General features: G+C 38.4%; 1 protein-coding gene across 3 annotated transcripts in view; it reads right to left on the bottom strand.

Moving 5' to 3' along the window:
* FIGN (fidgetin, microtubule severing factor) overlaps positions 1-15110 on the bottom strand; it is a 103833-nt gene extending 88723 nt beyond the window's left edge. For 2 of the 3 annotated variants that reach the window (XM_058027970.1, XM_058027969.1), the window contains exon 1: positions 14957-15110. Coding sequence is in view for 1 of the 3 variants with exons in the window: in XM_058027967.1 (XP_057883950.1) it covers positions 14008-14032 (25 nt within the window). In the remaining 2 variants the exon portion in view is untranslated. Of the gene's footprint in view, positions 1-14007; positions 14178-14956 lie in introns of all 3 variants that reach the window. The other variant, XM_058027967.1, reaches the window with a different exon arrangement.
* Positions 15111-16337: the final 1227 nt, after the last annotated feature.

Genomic DNA, 16337 nt, shown 5'->3' with positions numbered 1-16337 from the left:
AAAATCTGGTCTAGTACCACCCATAAAGCAGACACTATACACTTCATAAACCAAACAACTTTTATTTTAATTATTTTTGAAGAAAAAGTTAGGAAATGGGAACTGAGCATAACAAGTTGACCTACAAAATAAACATGAACACAATCTTCCTCCATTTTTATGTTGCACAGAAACGTAGAAACCCAACAATGATGTAAAGCTCTATTGCTCATCACTAAATATATAGCTAAAATGCTGCATTTATGTAATTTCTCAAGCAGAAATTGCCCAGCTTGTACCACTACTAAGAAAAGTTGTCTACACAGTTAATGACACTCAGCAACAAATTTTTCTTCAATATGTATTTCTCCCTAAACATAAAGTCTTAGAACAAAACTAAAGTACAGATTGGGGAATGTCTTTATTCCTGGCATCAAATCCAGGAATACTTGCTTTTCTTTTGTTCTACATGAGGACATCTAAGGAAAATTCAAAGCATACCATCAGATTAATTTGAATCATTGAAAACCTGATTGCTAATAGTGATATACTAAAGTAGAGAATCACAGTGAACTGGAGAACAAGTATGACTCCACATGAAGATCAACATTAGTAACATTAATCTATAGGAGAATAAAAAGCTGTAATATGGCATCTCACAAAAGAAAAGGCTTGAGCAATGGAACCTATGCAACTGGAGTAGAATTAACTGGGTTCAATCCCATGTGGATTATTTATTATCCAGATTTTAGTACATAAGGAATTTCAGTACCTAACTGTGGAAGCCTCAATTGCTCTCTGCACTGGCTTCCGTTGTCTTTACTACAGCAAAGAGTAGCATATACCTAAAGAAATGTTTGTACCAGGTGAAGAAATATCTGCAAGTCAGCAATATCATGGATTTGAGTCTACTTTAATAAAGATCACCATCAGGTGGGGGGGGGAATAAAGCAAATACAGAAAAATTTTCCAAGATTAAAAAAGAAAAAAGAAAAGGAAATAACTTACTATAGCAAAACTCCAGGAAAATGAGGAATACAGAGATTTTTATTTTTTTTTTTTAATGCAACACAAGCGGAATTCTCTTTGTAGGTACCAGCATTAAAACTTTGTGCAGATGATTGTGTGGGTGAGGGTCTGGCAGAGCAGATTACTGCTGTGCCCTCTAGAGGCTGGATGTCTGGCCAAGGAACTCTTCAGCAGCTACTCAAATACAATGGAAGCTACCAGCACTAGATCTGTAAGTACAGCCTCTTGGTCTTACCCTGCCATTGTAAAACTCCTGTATTTGAAATGCAGTAAACAGAAAAATAGTGAGCTTATAAAACACAGAAAACTGCTATTCTGCATGGTTTTACTGACACCTCTACCATATTTTATGTGCACTAATACACTAAGCATTAATACAGCAAACCAAACCTCTAAAGGATTTCTGTCAAGTATAAATACATGCATAAACACAAGATATAATTGAAAAAGTCTTTGCTTAACAAGCTCATGGGTGCTTTGGCACAGTGCATAAAATGTAGATTTAAAATTTTGAGATAATACAGCAATTCCCATAGTTGAACTTTGGAATCAACATAAGAAAATAAAATCTATTCAACATCAATTCAGTAAGTTACTCTTACTATAAGACAAAGACACATCCCACAAATAACAACAATTAATTTTTTGATCACCTGAGTACTAATGAAGTGTGGATATTTTTAAAGGCAAAAACATCTCAGGGTAAAACTAGGGTCAAATTTTGCATTGGCAGTAAGTAAAAAGCTTCAATATACCTAGATCATACAGTAGTTGAAACACAGTCTACAGAACACTTAATAGCTCAGCCCAACAAACATATCACCAAGTGGAATTTGGTGGAAAAATGCAAATGGATAGATTTTTTTTCATTAAATCATACATTATTTTTTATCCTTATTATGTTACTACTGAGCAAGTATGTCTTATTACAGCTAACTAGGAAACTTTCTTGCCTGAAATCCAGCATTGAACTACCCACACCATTTCACAAATCATACACCAGTAAATTATTTTACAACAAACAGCAATCCCTTCTGAAAATAGTAATCCTGTAAGAAACATGCACATACAAGGTTTCATTTCCTTCAGTGCCTTCTTACCCCATAATGAACATATAAATAGCTATACACTCAGTTTTTTGTTTAAAAATTTAGAAAATATCCCAATTTGATACTGGGGTTTTTTTCTGTTTGATATAGTAAAAAAGAAACACCAGAAGAAAAATATTTATTTTCTCCTCTAAAAGCATAGATAAATGATAAGTTAATACCTTTCATGAAATCTTCATTATTCTAACTACACAATACCTATTTATACTTAATTTTCTTGTAGAAATTACATTATACAACGCGGCATATAATCAGTTCTGAGTGGGGGTAGGAGAGAACCAGTTGTTAACTACGACTAAAATGACCAGTTTTCCAGTGCAGTTGTCTTCTAATTAAATTAAGTGTGAGGCACGGTCATTGAAATGTGCTATAATGACTTGCTTGAAAGTTTTTTCCCTTTGACTTTTTTTTTCCCCTTTGCTTATTAGAATACCTTACACCTTTCAAAACTAGAACAGCGTAGTGGGGTGGGGGGAAGAGAAAAAATGCTTTTGGCAGATGCCATGCCAAGACACGTATTACTCACCATCCTTCCGCCCACAGTCAGGAACGCAGCTCATCTATTTCTTAGCTCCTTCCACTAACTCAAACACTCAGCATTACACCTCAACTGCTATTTCACAAAGACAAGCCTCTTAATGACAAAGTAGGCTGCCATTTTATTAGCAGCAAAATAAATACAGCTGTAGTGCTCAAAGCTGCATCAAGCTACAGTAATGGCTGTATTTACTCTCAGCTGTTAGGCATTACACCCAAAACCAGTTCTGTTCCAGAATAGCTTCCAGCTGAGCATCTCACAATGCCAGTGTACCCAGGAGATGAAATCCAGAGAGCCTGGCAACCCCAGGAGCATGTTAAGGGGGCACAAGTTTCTCCTCACTTTATGGTTAATATTTTCTATAAGATTTGACTTTTTTCCCCTTTTCTGAGAAGAAATAACTTATTGTATCAGGGGTGCTTATCTTTACAATAAACTACTACAGGTCACCTGGTAGAGGACACAACAGATATTAAAGTGTTTATACCTTGCTCTTAGTCAGAAGATAGAATTACCTGTGTGTTGGTAGTGATGTCAGTAAAACCATGCAGAATGGCAGTTTTCTGTGTTTTAGAAGCTCACTATTTTTCTGTTTACTGCATTTCAAATACAAAAGAGTTTCACAGTGGCAGGGTAAGACCAAGAGGCTGAGAACGAAGAGGGGGGTGCTGGGGCATGCAGGCAGGCAGAGAGAAGAAGGCATAGAACGGCTTTGAAAAGCCAGGAAGGAGAGATTCTATTTCTCTGCAATGGGTTTGTATCAGCCAGGCTTAAATAATGGTATTGCAAATTAAGGCCCAGGGGAATTTGGAGCATACAAGTAAGCTTTTGTTCTCCAAACCCCAAAAGGTATGTGGGAGATTTGGGGGTTTGTTTCCATTTAAATGGCATATGTATTTCTAAACAATAAGTTAAACTTTTTTGCTATTTTTATTGTACAGCCTTGCTGATTCAGTACCTGTTAGGAAAGATAGTATTCCCAACCAATGCAGCAACAACTCTTTCAAGTAAGAATTATCTGTTACTGTACTTATCACTTTCATTTACTTGCCTTCATAACTTCTGAACAAGGAAGAAAGCAACAAATCTAATGTAATAAACCTCACAGGGAGTGGGGGAGGAGGATGGGAGGTGGGGGAAGCAACAGATCGAAAGAAGAGTGTGGGTAAAAGTCATTTGAAGGAATGCAAGCTTTCCAGTGTAAACACAGAAGCTAATTAGTATGTTGTGATTTTAAAACATATTCTGTTATCAGAAAGCAAAATAGAAATCTGTACTAAAAAAAAAATCTTCTGAAGTCTTTAAAGCAGGTGGACAAAAACGTAGGCACACAGTCAATACACCTCCAGTGCCCCCACCCCACACACATGAACAGATACAAAATTGGGTTAGTTTTCTGTAAATAGGCTTAGCTCCTGTAAATATACCTCAGGATTTTAGATGTACTTTTTCATACTGTAAGGTTTCTATATGAAACCAGTTTAATCTAAGTGCTTCTGATTATTATTAGAAACTCATTATTTGAGGACATCTATCTTTACAGTAACTATGCACCATTAAGGAGCACAATGCCCATAATTGTTTAAAAAAGCCATGAGAGGGAGGGGGAAGGGAGAAGGATCAGGAGGAGGGAGAAGATAACTAAGGAAGATTTTGTAATTAGAACAGCATAATATATTTTGCATTTTGTTTCTTGGAATATCTACACAGTAATAAACAGTATAAAGTCTCCTCTGAGCAAAATCACAAATGATTATACCTTTATATATGTATGTATTTATATACATACATATATAAAGGTATATACCTTTATTAATGTATGTATTCTTATACCTTATACCTTTATTAATGTATGTATTATTGTAGACCATATACCTTTATTAACGTATGTATTTTTGTCCTGATGAATTTAAAATGTTTTTACAACCACCAAGAAAAATGAAAAACTCTGTTTCTTCTATCATATCATACAGCATTAATACCTCAAGAGGGAGACTGGAACATTTAAGAAGTGCAAATAAAGCTAATGCCTACCATTTTCTAGGGAAATTCCTTATAACACCTAGCTTCTGAAATTTGCTGCACACCTGCATATCCAAAGTCAATAGAAATTGCAGGGACTCAGTGCTTCTGATAACCAAGCACCCAAAAATGGAAAGCTGAATTACACTTTCTGAGATGCAATACTATTTGTGATGTTATCTCAGCCACTCAGACCCTTCAAGCTCAAACTGCAGCTGTTGTAATGCTCTGAAACAGAGGAACAGTCACTTTAGCCAAAAAGGACTTGCCTGTCATGAATGAAAGTAGTGAATGCTACAATTTCTAAGCAGATGACATCCTGGGAAGTGGGGGTGGAGTGGTGTTTGCTAATTACTCAATAACAAAACATCTTTCCTTAATGCTGAAAATTATTACTCCAAATAAATACTAGTGTCAATTTGTTATTCTGTACCGTATGGATAACATATTATAACTGTATTATAACTGAACATTTCTAACTAGTGAGAACTTTAAAACTGTCATGTATTAAGGCACTGTTTATTAACAGTCTCTATAAGCACACTATGAGATATATTTTACCTACAGCTCATAGTGAGATGTATTTTACCTACATCTAACTTTAAAAAACAAAGGCTTCTGATATTTATTGAACCATGTGTTTCAACAAATATGTTCTCCGCATATTAAGGTGTGCCTTTGATATGACTGCCACACTGACAAATGCTAGGGGCTGAATAATGACAAGTGCCTCATACCCCTCATTACATTGGGTTTACTGGCATTAATCTGAATAACATTGCTTGATACGATGACCATAGTTACCTATCACAGTTCATGTTACCACTAAAGTTTTTAAAGTGTAAGTGGAAAAGTAAATCAGTTTTGTGGTATAAAGAATGCCTACACAGGACAGGAGTATGTAATGCAATGAATGAAAGCCAAAGAATAAAATGAAAATCAATGATTAAGAAAGGTTAATTGCAGCATGAACAGTTTCCAAAATATATCTATTACTGCTTTTATTGAAGGCAAAGAGCAAGAAATAAAAAATTATCAGAAATTCTATGAACACATGAAAAATTATTATCTTTAAAATTAAATATCTGCTTATTTATTGTACGCTCAATACAGTACCACTATAGTTATGAAGTTAATATAAAGCCTTATGATATAAAGACCTAACATCAGTAAACACAAAACCTCCTAATTTTCTAAATCAAATGTTCATTTATTTGAAGAGCTAATAAATTTATAGTCTTCTTCCATATTAAAAATAACAGAATGTTTATGGTTTAAATTGATGATGTTTAAACCCAACAGTTCTCTGACTGAATGGAGATAGTTCGCAAATTATCACAGGTGACTTTAAGTCTGTATTTTTATAAAAAGCACAGACTATTTTAATTTCTCTACTTTTATCATGCGGATATATACTATATTCTATCTACTATGCTTAAATATTTTCAGCAAACTCTATATGTATATTAAGTAAAACAATTTCATTTAAGGCAAAAAAAATTAATAAAAACGTTGTACAAACTGAGTTTTCATATAGCCACATTGCACTGTTATTTTAGAGCTGCAAGGGGAAACAGAATTATACGCACATACTAAGAGTGTATTTCTACAATACTGTATCTAGTCATGTGGTCCACAAATGCCAACAACAAGGGACTGAAAATAGGATCAATTCTTTTCTTTCTCAGAAACAATCTTGTAAGCATCTGAGTTCCCAAAGACATAAAAGAATAGTTACTTTTCTGAGATCTTTTGATATTGCTCTTCATGGTGGAGCTATCCACAAGTGATGGGAAAGATCTCTTTTGAAAGTAAACGGTGCTCCTTCAAATGTGTTCAGAAACATCTTTGCTGTTCCTTTCTCTGTTTCTCAAGTTTAACTTGAAAAGGATGCTTGATTTTTTAAAATTTGGTTTAGGTATCACAATGGGATACCTAATATCAGTCGGTGCTCGCAAACCTTATTCTTCCAGCATAGAATCTAGCTGTTTCTTTCTCTGTGTCAACACAGGAGGCTGAAGTAATCAGACAGGTCTAAAGAACACAGAGGATGTTAACCTGCACTTTCTCAGAATCTGTGATGAGTAGGCTCATACTTTCAACATGACCACACTGAGCCATAAGGCATATAAATAGCTACTTTCACCTAAAAGCACAGCTATCACAGCAGTTTGTACAGTAGGCCTATCAGTTCTTAATATTTTAAACGTCAATATTGATACTATTGTCATGGATTCATAATTTCTGCATATCATTTTATCATTCCCATCCACCCTCTGCTGTCATTCAGCAATATAAAGTAATTTTTGGCTCTTCCCCTCACCAGCAGACAAGCACACAAAATCAGTTGTACTGTCTAGGAATATCTTTGCAACACTACAGATTTAAGTTTTATTAAGTGATAATTCAAGATCACTGTATAAATGCTTTTTAATTAATGACTTGCTTCTATGCTAGAATGGAGGAGACAAATGAAAATACAGATGCTATTTCTAACATATTAAAAGGCAAACAGCTGTTATTCTAAATCAGGTAAAAAACCCCCAAAACATCTTAAATGAAAGCATGCAGATACATTCCTGCCGCATACCCCTGTGACCCACCAGGTTCAGTCCTTTCTCCCATCTCCTCTCAATATTCATTTACAAATTCCCTTCAGATTAGTAGGAGTTACGCAAACATGCCTTCATGTGTCCCTTAAGCATTTCATCACACTGAAGAAGAGAAACAAAAAGTTCAATTTTGACCTGTATCAGAAAATCATTCATTCAGATCCTGCTTAATTAGATGTGAGACCGCTATCTTAGTTCATGAAGTTTGACCACAGTATGGTCTTGCTGCTAAAGTATTAATGCATGTAAGATACATATTACTCAAACAAAGTTATCATCACCAATCTATAACCAGCGTGACACATGCATACATTCTAAAATATCACACAAAATAAACTGTGGCATACATCTTCATACATTGAGCAATTCATCTATAGAAGATGACCCACATGCTTTAACAAAGAGTACAGAACAGATTAAAAGTAGAATACAGAAGGGTTAAAAACAGACTACAGAAAGTCCGGGTAATACATGATTTCAAGGAATCAGGGAAAAAAACGTACTTACATCACCAAAATTTATAATCATATCAAAATAATCTCAGCATTTTGTCCACATACCTTTCAGGCTATTTGAAATTTAACTAACAATATGCTAGCAGTAGCTACATTATAAAAGAACTGAAAAAAGAGTTTCTCAGTTGCAGTTAAATAATGACTGGCAATTGCTATTTCAGTATTTCATGGCATATCAGACTACACACTTAATAGACTATTATAGAAAAAAAAATTAAAATTAGCCAGTGGCATGACAGTCATCTGTAGCTGCATTATTTTTAATTACAGCCAAGATACATGAAACTTTGTCCCCTCTGCAGAAAAAATGGTTTAAAGAACAAAGTTTTAGTCCATTATTCAAATAACGTATGGCTGTTCTTTCTATTGTACAAATACAATAGCTTTTGTAGTAAGGAGTGTTGCTTATATGATTAAAGAGATAGTTGAGTGTTATGATATGTTTGACAGGTACCGTTCCACGCACTATCGGAACAGACACACAATACTGTTATTAACATTCTGTGTGTGCCGATACCTCATAGCAACAGAGCTCGGCAAAACGAAAGCAGAGACTCCACGTTTTCATCACTGCAGACATCTCCGTATGCCCTCAATCAGTGGTGCTTTCTGCAGATTACACACTTTTGTATTCATCCCATTCTCAAACTGACCTGTCAAAGCCCAATCTCTCCCCAGTTTCTCAAGATTTTGGTAACCAAGACTGACCAGCTATTTTTCTTTCCATTTTCACTCACTTGTCACACAGCAGGGCCAACCCCAACAGGTATTTAGAAGCAACAGTAGTGAAGTCCACTTGTGCTTAGTAGATTGCTGCAAATACAAATTATCTTCCAAGAAACATAATATATATATATGCATTTTCTTTAACATGCCAATTGAGGGGATGGCAGGTAGAATTATTAAGGTCTGAAAGACTTAGGTTTCCTTTGACCTCCATTACACCTCCAGTGCAGGATTCCCTGCTCCTTGAAGGGTAAGACTGTATTTGTTGAACCTACAGTAACATCTGGCAAGTGGTTGTCTCTGTTTCTCTCTATTAGCTACCATCCTTTAAAGGAATACTGTTTCATTAGTTTCATTAAGAGAGATCTATATGTTGTTTTGATTGAGAGATTTCTTTTTTTTCTTTTACTTTTTTTTTTCTTTTGTTTATTTTAGAAAAAATAAAAAACTGAATGATCTTAAGGAATTTTCTTTATACGCACATTTCTCACACACTCTATAAAAATATCATTGACATAGGGTGAAAAGGTCGCATACCTCACTGAAATGGAGCCAAGTACTCCCGTAAGGTTTTTTTTCACCTGGAAAATATTCCTGTAACTAATTCTATGTATTGGATTTTTTTAATTATTATTTTAGCATCAACAAAAAAAAAAAAAAAAAAAAAGAAAAAAACCACCAAAACAAAACAAAACAAAAAAAAACCCTCTGGGCCTTTTCCCAGCTGAGAGTTCCCTGAAGTCATCTTTCCCATAAGGAAGATAAGTTTTCACTTAGAGGATAGCATCTCTAGCAGCAAGATTTTAATACTCTGCAACAATATCAGGGATACGCAATCCTGAATTTACCGCTCTTCAAATTGCTTTTATAGCTATACTATTCATTTCGGATCAGATGCTTATCTAAAATTCCATACATCCATAATATCTAATTTAAAACAGCTTCCAATGAGTCAAAGAATAGTACTGAAAAAAAAAAAAAAAAAAAAAAAGACAAGCCACCACAACCAAAACAAACAAAAAAGCCACCATGGTCCAGATTCTGGGAACTGTACATTATTTTATCTTTTCAAAGCTAAATATTTTTTACACCACTTAAGGATTGGGCCCAATAGGCACAATTCCACTTCAAACTTCATTTTTTTCACCTCCATAGTACTGCTTCGTATCTGCTCTGTTACTAACACATGAGAATTTCTAATTAGCTTATTCCAAATTATTTTTACAGTTATTTTTATGTCTTATCAATAACTGAGGAGGAAAAAAATGTGCTGATTTATCAATTAATCAAGCTTTATGGACATACGATATTCCTCAATACTTTAGAAATGTCTGCAGAACAATTTCCTCCAATCATAAGATCAATGAATCAATGTAAAACCCCAGTAATTAAATTTATAAACTTAGTATCAATACATCTAGCACTTTATGAAAGTATTGTGTGAAGTTTTTTCTGTTAATGGATATATTGATTGAGGGCAAAGAGCCAAATATTTCTATTATTAGATCTGGGGATGCAAGATCAAAACTCAGTCTGTCATAAACAACATACAAATGTTTCATATAGACAGATCTCATGCTGATTTTGTACCATTAAACCCACTCCTAACAAGCAGATAAGCCTATTAATTGATGATTAGGACTACAGAAAGATAAGTCATCATATTCAGTGCTTCATGTATGCATTCATTGAATAAACTTATTGACAGGAACCATACAGAATAATTCTCCTCTAGGAGTTATATTTTAAAAAGAAACTGAGCATCTAAACAACAGCAGATTCCAAACCTAGTTCATGCAGCATAAAATAGCCTTATTAAATTTTTAAACTAAAGCTTTGTATTTTGAAAATGATTCTCTCTCCATTGTATATAGCAGTTATTAATAGACAGGTGAAAAATAAAGCCCAAAGACGACACATCTAATAAGAGGCGTAATAGAAACAAAACTAAGAAAACAAAAACACCCTCCAAGTATTCTGAAGATCAATTTTTAAAGGGTTAGTATACAAACTATTCTGGAATATATTTTTAGTTGCTATCCCTTACTATATACACATAAGCAAGTAGGGCACAAAAGTTCATTAAGTACCATTTTTTAATTATAAGAAATAAAAGTAGTAGGGCTTCTTATTTCAAGAAAATAAACCACAAAAAGTGTTTGGCTAGGCTTAACTATAAAAAAGCTTAAAGAACAGCTAATGACATAAGACTAGTCATTTTTTCCCATTAACTGTATGATGCAAATATCAATAACAATACAACCTTAATATTTTTAAAATGCTGATACAATAAGCAAAATTCCTGTACTTTCACAATGTTCAATAAACAAAAACAATTCGAGCTAATAGTGAAGGTATCTTAATATGATGGGAGGAAATAACAACAAAACCTCCAAACCCACCAGATTCATGTAGGAGTCACATCCTGTTACAAACATCAAACAACAATGAGCCTTTATTACCATGCTATGATTCCTTCATTTCAAACATGATTAATTAGCAACTATAACACTCACCAAAACTCCCACCACGCTGCTGTTTGCTGCCTATTTTCAAATGGGTCTCTATCAAGTATTCATAAGCAGTGTTATCTTATTTACGACACTGAAGAAAAGAAGTCAAAGCATCCTGCTTTAAGGAAGATTTCACTCATACTCTAGCCAAAAAAATAAAAAGCACAGAGAAGAAAACAGAAACCCAACAACCAAACACCAAACCCTTGCTTCAAAGGGATTCCTTTATAATCCAAACACAAACCTTATGCAAAATGAAAAACTTTTTGGTGAAGTTGCTACACAATTTAGATGGTTGAAAATAGAGAAAGATAAAACATCAGTTTTAGACTTTGTTTTGGTCTTTTTTTTTTTACTTGAAATCTCAACTTTACATTCAATTTGAAATACACTGCTCCTGTTGAGAATGAACGCATGGTTCATGTGCTAAAAATGGATGGAAAAAGAAAATCAGAAGGGGAAGAGACACTTAGCGGTACTCTTAACATGTTTTAAATTGTGCTAACAAATACCTTTAAATGTACCTTACTTGCTATAAACATTACTTTGGCAGTAAAAGAAACTTTGCTTCACAGGGATGAGAGGTGGAAACTGAGATTACAAATAGAAGAAGACGAAACAAGACTGAGAGGAGAGGAAAAAAATTGCCTTCTCAAGCAGAACTCTATAAATACCATCAGAAAGACAACAAAAAAAGGTTCCATTTGGAAGCAACAGATGTATTCCTAAGCAAGAAAATATCCCCGACGAAATAATGCAGAGAGTCATACAGACATGATCTTTAGAAGCCTGAAAAGAAATTGCCTGTGTGGCAAAGCTAAAGTTTCCATGTGAAAATAAAAACAAGGTAGAAGATCCAATACCTCCTTAGTTTACCAGCTCTTATATCAGAGATACTTGATGATTTTGTCACGCCCAGAGCAGAGCAATTTTTAAGTGCAAATCAGTCCTACTCTCTCCAGCTTTCTCAATTTTATAAATTTGGCATCAGAAACATCAAAGCAGCTTCCACTTCGGACCTAACTTTTAGAGGATCAATGTGACAAGTCACTGCTTGATAGATGTTTCTCTTGATAAACGACTTGTTCAAAAGAGACATTGTAGCTTTCATTTCCTGACCACAACACACTTTTAATTTGCAACAGCAGAGCTGCTCGAGTGTGACTAGTTCCCACTTCCCAGTCTTTCAGGACTGTGGCACTGTCAGGCCACATGCACGGGCAAAACAAAAACTCCAAAAGAGATAAATTTGCAGAAAGAATTTTAGCAAAACTTTTCCTCAAACAGGAACCTGATTATATTTGATTTCTCCTAACAGTGGGCTCTTAAACACCCCCTCCCAATCATCCTCAATCCTTAACATTTTTAGGGAAGCGAGAAAAGAGAGAACTCATATTGAAAATATATACTTAAACACCATAGAATATATATAGCTGCCTAATAGTATCATGTTTATTATACATACATATATCACTGCTACTATAATTATTATTATTATCTGGGAATTGCATTTAACAGTCCAAACCATCCACACCATCCAATTTCAGCTCTCAGCGTACTGTCCGATTCCCGATTTAAAATTTATAAATGTAATATCCTCCTCATCACAAGCAGCAGTCCAATCTGCTCTGAATATATATTACAGCTTTAACATCACAGAGGGAAATCTCCCATCTGGCAATCACATTTGCTCCAACAGCTCTAGGAAAAAAAAAAAAAAAAAAAAGCTCCGCTCTCGCTTGCTTGCTCTTCTCCTTAAAACATTTCTCAGAGCAAATTATGTGCATCTAAAATAAACAGTTGCCTTATTGATCGTTCCAAAGTCAACAAGTTCTAAATGCAAAATGCAATCAGATCATTTCCATCATATATCACCTGGGATATGTTTAGCAATACAGTCACCTACAACACCAAAATAGGAGTGTACATTGTGCAACTGTCTCTCTATTTCTTTCTTGCATTCAGATATGTTATTACGAGAGATCATCAGCCACACACGGCAGACCTCCCCTTATCCCAAACACACACACACACGCACACTCTCTCTCTTTCCTAGGGTCTCTCTCCATCCTTATTCGTTACTATCACACACAATTAAAAGTGAACATACCCCCTTTTTGGTAGCACAAAACAGACTAATAGTCACTTTTGTTGTTACTTCCTTAGCCTCAACTGCATACCTAGAGGTGCATCTACTGAACCACAAGGAGCTCTATTGAAATTCCCCGTGCTCCATTTTATCTGACTTTTTTGGAGGAAGGGGCAGCACGGGGGTCTGGAGAGTGACCATTAAAACAGAGCCAGTTTCAGCACCTGATTATTTCATTCTGTTAAGCACTGAGAGCAGAGCAGTGTGAACCAGACACTTGTAAAATGAGCATAAAATACTCCTTATTAAATCGTATTAAGCATTTGGCCACAACAGTAATTTTGTTTGTTTACATGCAAAACATTCCCTCACCCCACATCAGTTAGAATCTCTAGCAGCTGATTACACTGAAAGTAAGAGAGGGAAAAGCAGCTGGAGTTTAAACAACTACTAAAAAAATATTCGTTTGCAAAAGTAAAAGATGCATTTTAGGCATGTATGCACGAGCACATAAATGTGTAGGTGTATATATTCACTGCTACACGTTTTTGCCCTCTCCACTCGCCGAGTTTTACTTATTTACATACCATTGGAGTTCAGTGGTGTGTATAGTGCACTGCTGGTAACATGCAACTTCAGGTTTTACAACTGAGATCAATACAATGGACAAAACTAATGCCATAATCGAAGCACAAACGATAAACAAATGATAGCAAGAGAAAAAAATGCTTATATATACACAAGAAAATATACTACTAAACATTAGGTATTTCTTACAAAATATTTGCATGCAGAGTCCTCGGTGCGTTATCATGCTATTTAAATTTGTCTTTGCTATTTAGATGCAAAGGAAGTAGATCCCAAAACGGACATACCATAAACACTGGTGCTACTGATCATTTCTTGCGGGCAGCACAAAAAGCTGAATTGGATTTTTCACAAGCAGGAATTCCAAAGGTTGCTTTTCATTAAAGCCACTTTTCCTCTCAGCTATCAAATGTCACTGCCTTGAAACGTGGGCCCTTTCGTCAGGTATTCATTTAACCTACATGCATATAATTAAGTGGGAAAGCAACATCAACAAAAAGGGGATCTCAGATCACAAGAGAAGAAAGAAAGGGGGAAAAAAAGCACATGACCAGGAATGCAAGTCCATGTCAATTTCACTCACTCCCATTGAAACTAACAAGAGCTCCAGGGAGGATAGTAATAGGATCAGTGGATTGTATATACCATTAAATTATACATCTTTCTCTCCCTCCTGAGCCAACAATACGCCCACCACGCTGTACCCCCTCCAAGATGATGTGCTTACATTTTACTGCAACAGCTCCTCTGACACATTCGTGCCCCCACCCCCCCACCCCAGCCAAGACACAGCAATTTAAACCTAACTTTTGTTCTGCGAGATTCTTATTTGCACTTATTTGGTCAGAAGTTAGTTGCCTCAATGTCCAGACCCGCGTTACCTGCAGTTTATTATTTTCAAAGCAACTTAAAAATAAATCCAATTAAGAGGAGGAGGAGGAGGTGGGGAGGGAGCTTGCAATCGCGAACTCTTAATCTGCCTACTATTGTTGGCAATGATCAAGGAGGAAAAACCATGCACAGCGATTGTATATCTGTACTTTCCAGACTACGATCAGGCAAGCAGACCGGAGTACTTAGTATCAGAAAACGACCGCAAATTAGGCAAAATATTTAGGGCACGAACAGGCAATTAATACACGGCTGTGTCGGAGATCTTTAAGATTTAATAAAATTTAAAACGATGGTAGGGAGACTGGGGGGGGGGGGAGGGAAAAAAAAAAAAGATCCTCTTACCTGGAGATTTGGTACAAGAACCCGATAGGTTAGAGTAGCATCGATCCGATGTGTTTGCTGATGAATGGGGGCTCGGGTTAAGTGAAGGTGCCTATGATTTGAAATCATTCCAAGTTTTTGAAGGGAAGACTGACTGCAGCCTCTGCCATGTTGGAATTTCAAACCCAAAACAGCTGCTTTGCAAGGAGCCAGCATGCCAGCAGCTGGACGCCTGCGCAGAGCGCCGCCGAGCCAAATTCAAATCACTTTCACGCGAAGAGCCAAAGATCAGTTTTCAAAGGGGGAGCGGCGCGGGGGGCGGGGGCGCTCCGCGGTCCTGCGCGCCGGGGCCGCCGCTTCCCGCGGGGGCCGGCGGGGTGTCCGCGCCGCGGCTCCGCTCCCTCTCCCCGGGGCGGCGGGACGGGGGCAGCGGGCAGCGGGCTCCCTCCGCGGCGGCAGCGGCGGCGGCGGGGCTGCCCTCGGCGGGGCCGGGGCCTAGCGGTAGCCCGCGGCCGCGGGGCAGGCGGGCGGGCTCCGGCGGCGGAGATTGCCCCCGGCCGCGGCCACCTCCGCTTCGCCGCGGCCGCCCCGCGTCTGCCCGCCTGGGGCCGGTGGGGTGTCCTGGCTCGACCGGCAGCGGCCTGCGCGGCTGCCCGGGCCGGCAGCTCCTGCGCCGCGTCCCCGGGCGGGCGGGCGGCGTCGGGGCTCGCCGGTCGCCACCGCCTGCCGCCCGAGGAAAATGGCCGGAGTGGAAGTGCCGTCCCGGCCCGAGCGGCAGCGGCGGGGCCGCGCAGCCGTGCCCCGGCCCCGCGCTGCTCCCGGCGAGCCCCGGCCGCTGCCCGCCGGAGCCCGGCTGCTAGCAGCCGCGGTGAGGCAATCCCGGTAGCCGGCAATGGCTGAGGGGCCCCGGCAGCCACACCTCCCTCTCCCCGCACTTCCCAGCCCGGCTCGGCGGGGGATGGCAGGGAGCCAGCTCAGCTACCCCGGCCCACAGCTGCCGGGGACTCCCCTTGCATCAGAGGGATTCCCCGGGGGGGCTGTTAGACGGGCTTTACGGCCGCCTCACGCTGGCAGGGAGGGCGTGCGGTGGCCGTGCGGCAGGCACAGAGCGGGCCCTGCCTCTCGCACACGGGGCTCCCCGTGCGCCGGGGCTCCCCAGCACCCCGCTCCATCCCGCACACAGCTGCGCGCCCGCTGCCCTGTCACCGCAGCTGGGGAAAGGGGAGTGAGGAGAGCTTCCCACGAGACAGATCCACGTTCCTGGGCTTGCATCTGATGGGACTAGCAGAGCATTTTTACCTTCTAACGGGGAAGAAGCCGCGCTGTCCGGATGCTGTTCCTGGGCTTTGGTTCAGAGTCCTGGAGTGGTTTCACTTCCTCTCTTCCTTGTCCTGCTGTGGAG

This window comes from Melospiza georgiana, chromosome 7, assembly GCF_028018845.1.
Source record: "Melospiza georgiana isolate bMelGeo1 chromosome 7, bMelGeo1.pri, whole genome shotgun sequence".
In the NCBI taxonomy this organism is placed as follows: domain Eukaryota; kingdom Metazoa; phylum Chordata; class Aves; order Passeriformes; family Passerellidae; genus Melospiza; species Melospiza georgiana.
The sequence above is the reverse complement of the archived record's forward strand: the minus strand, read 5'-3'. Positions and strand labels throughout refer to the sequence as shown.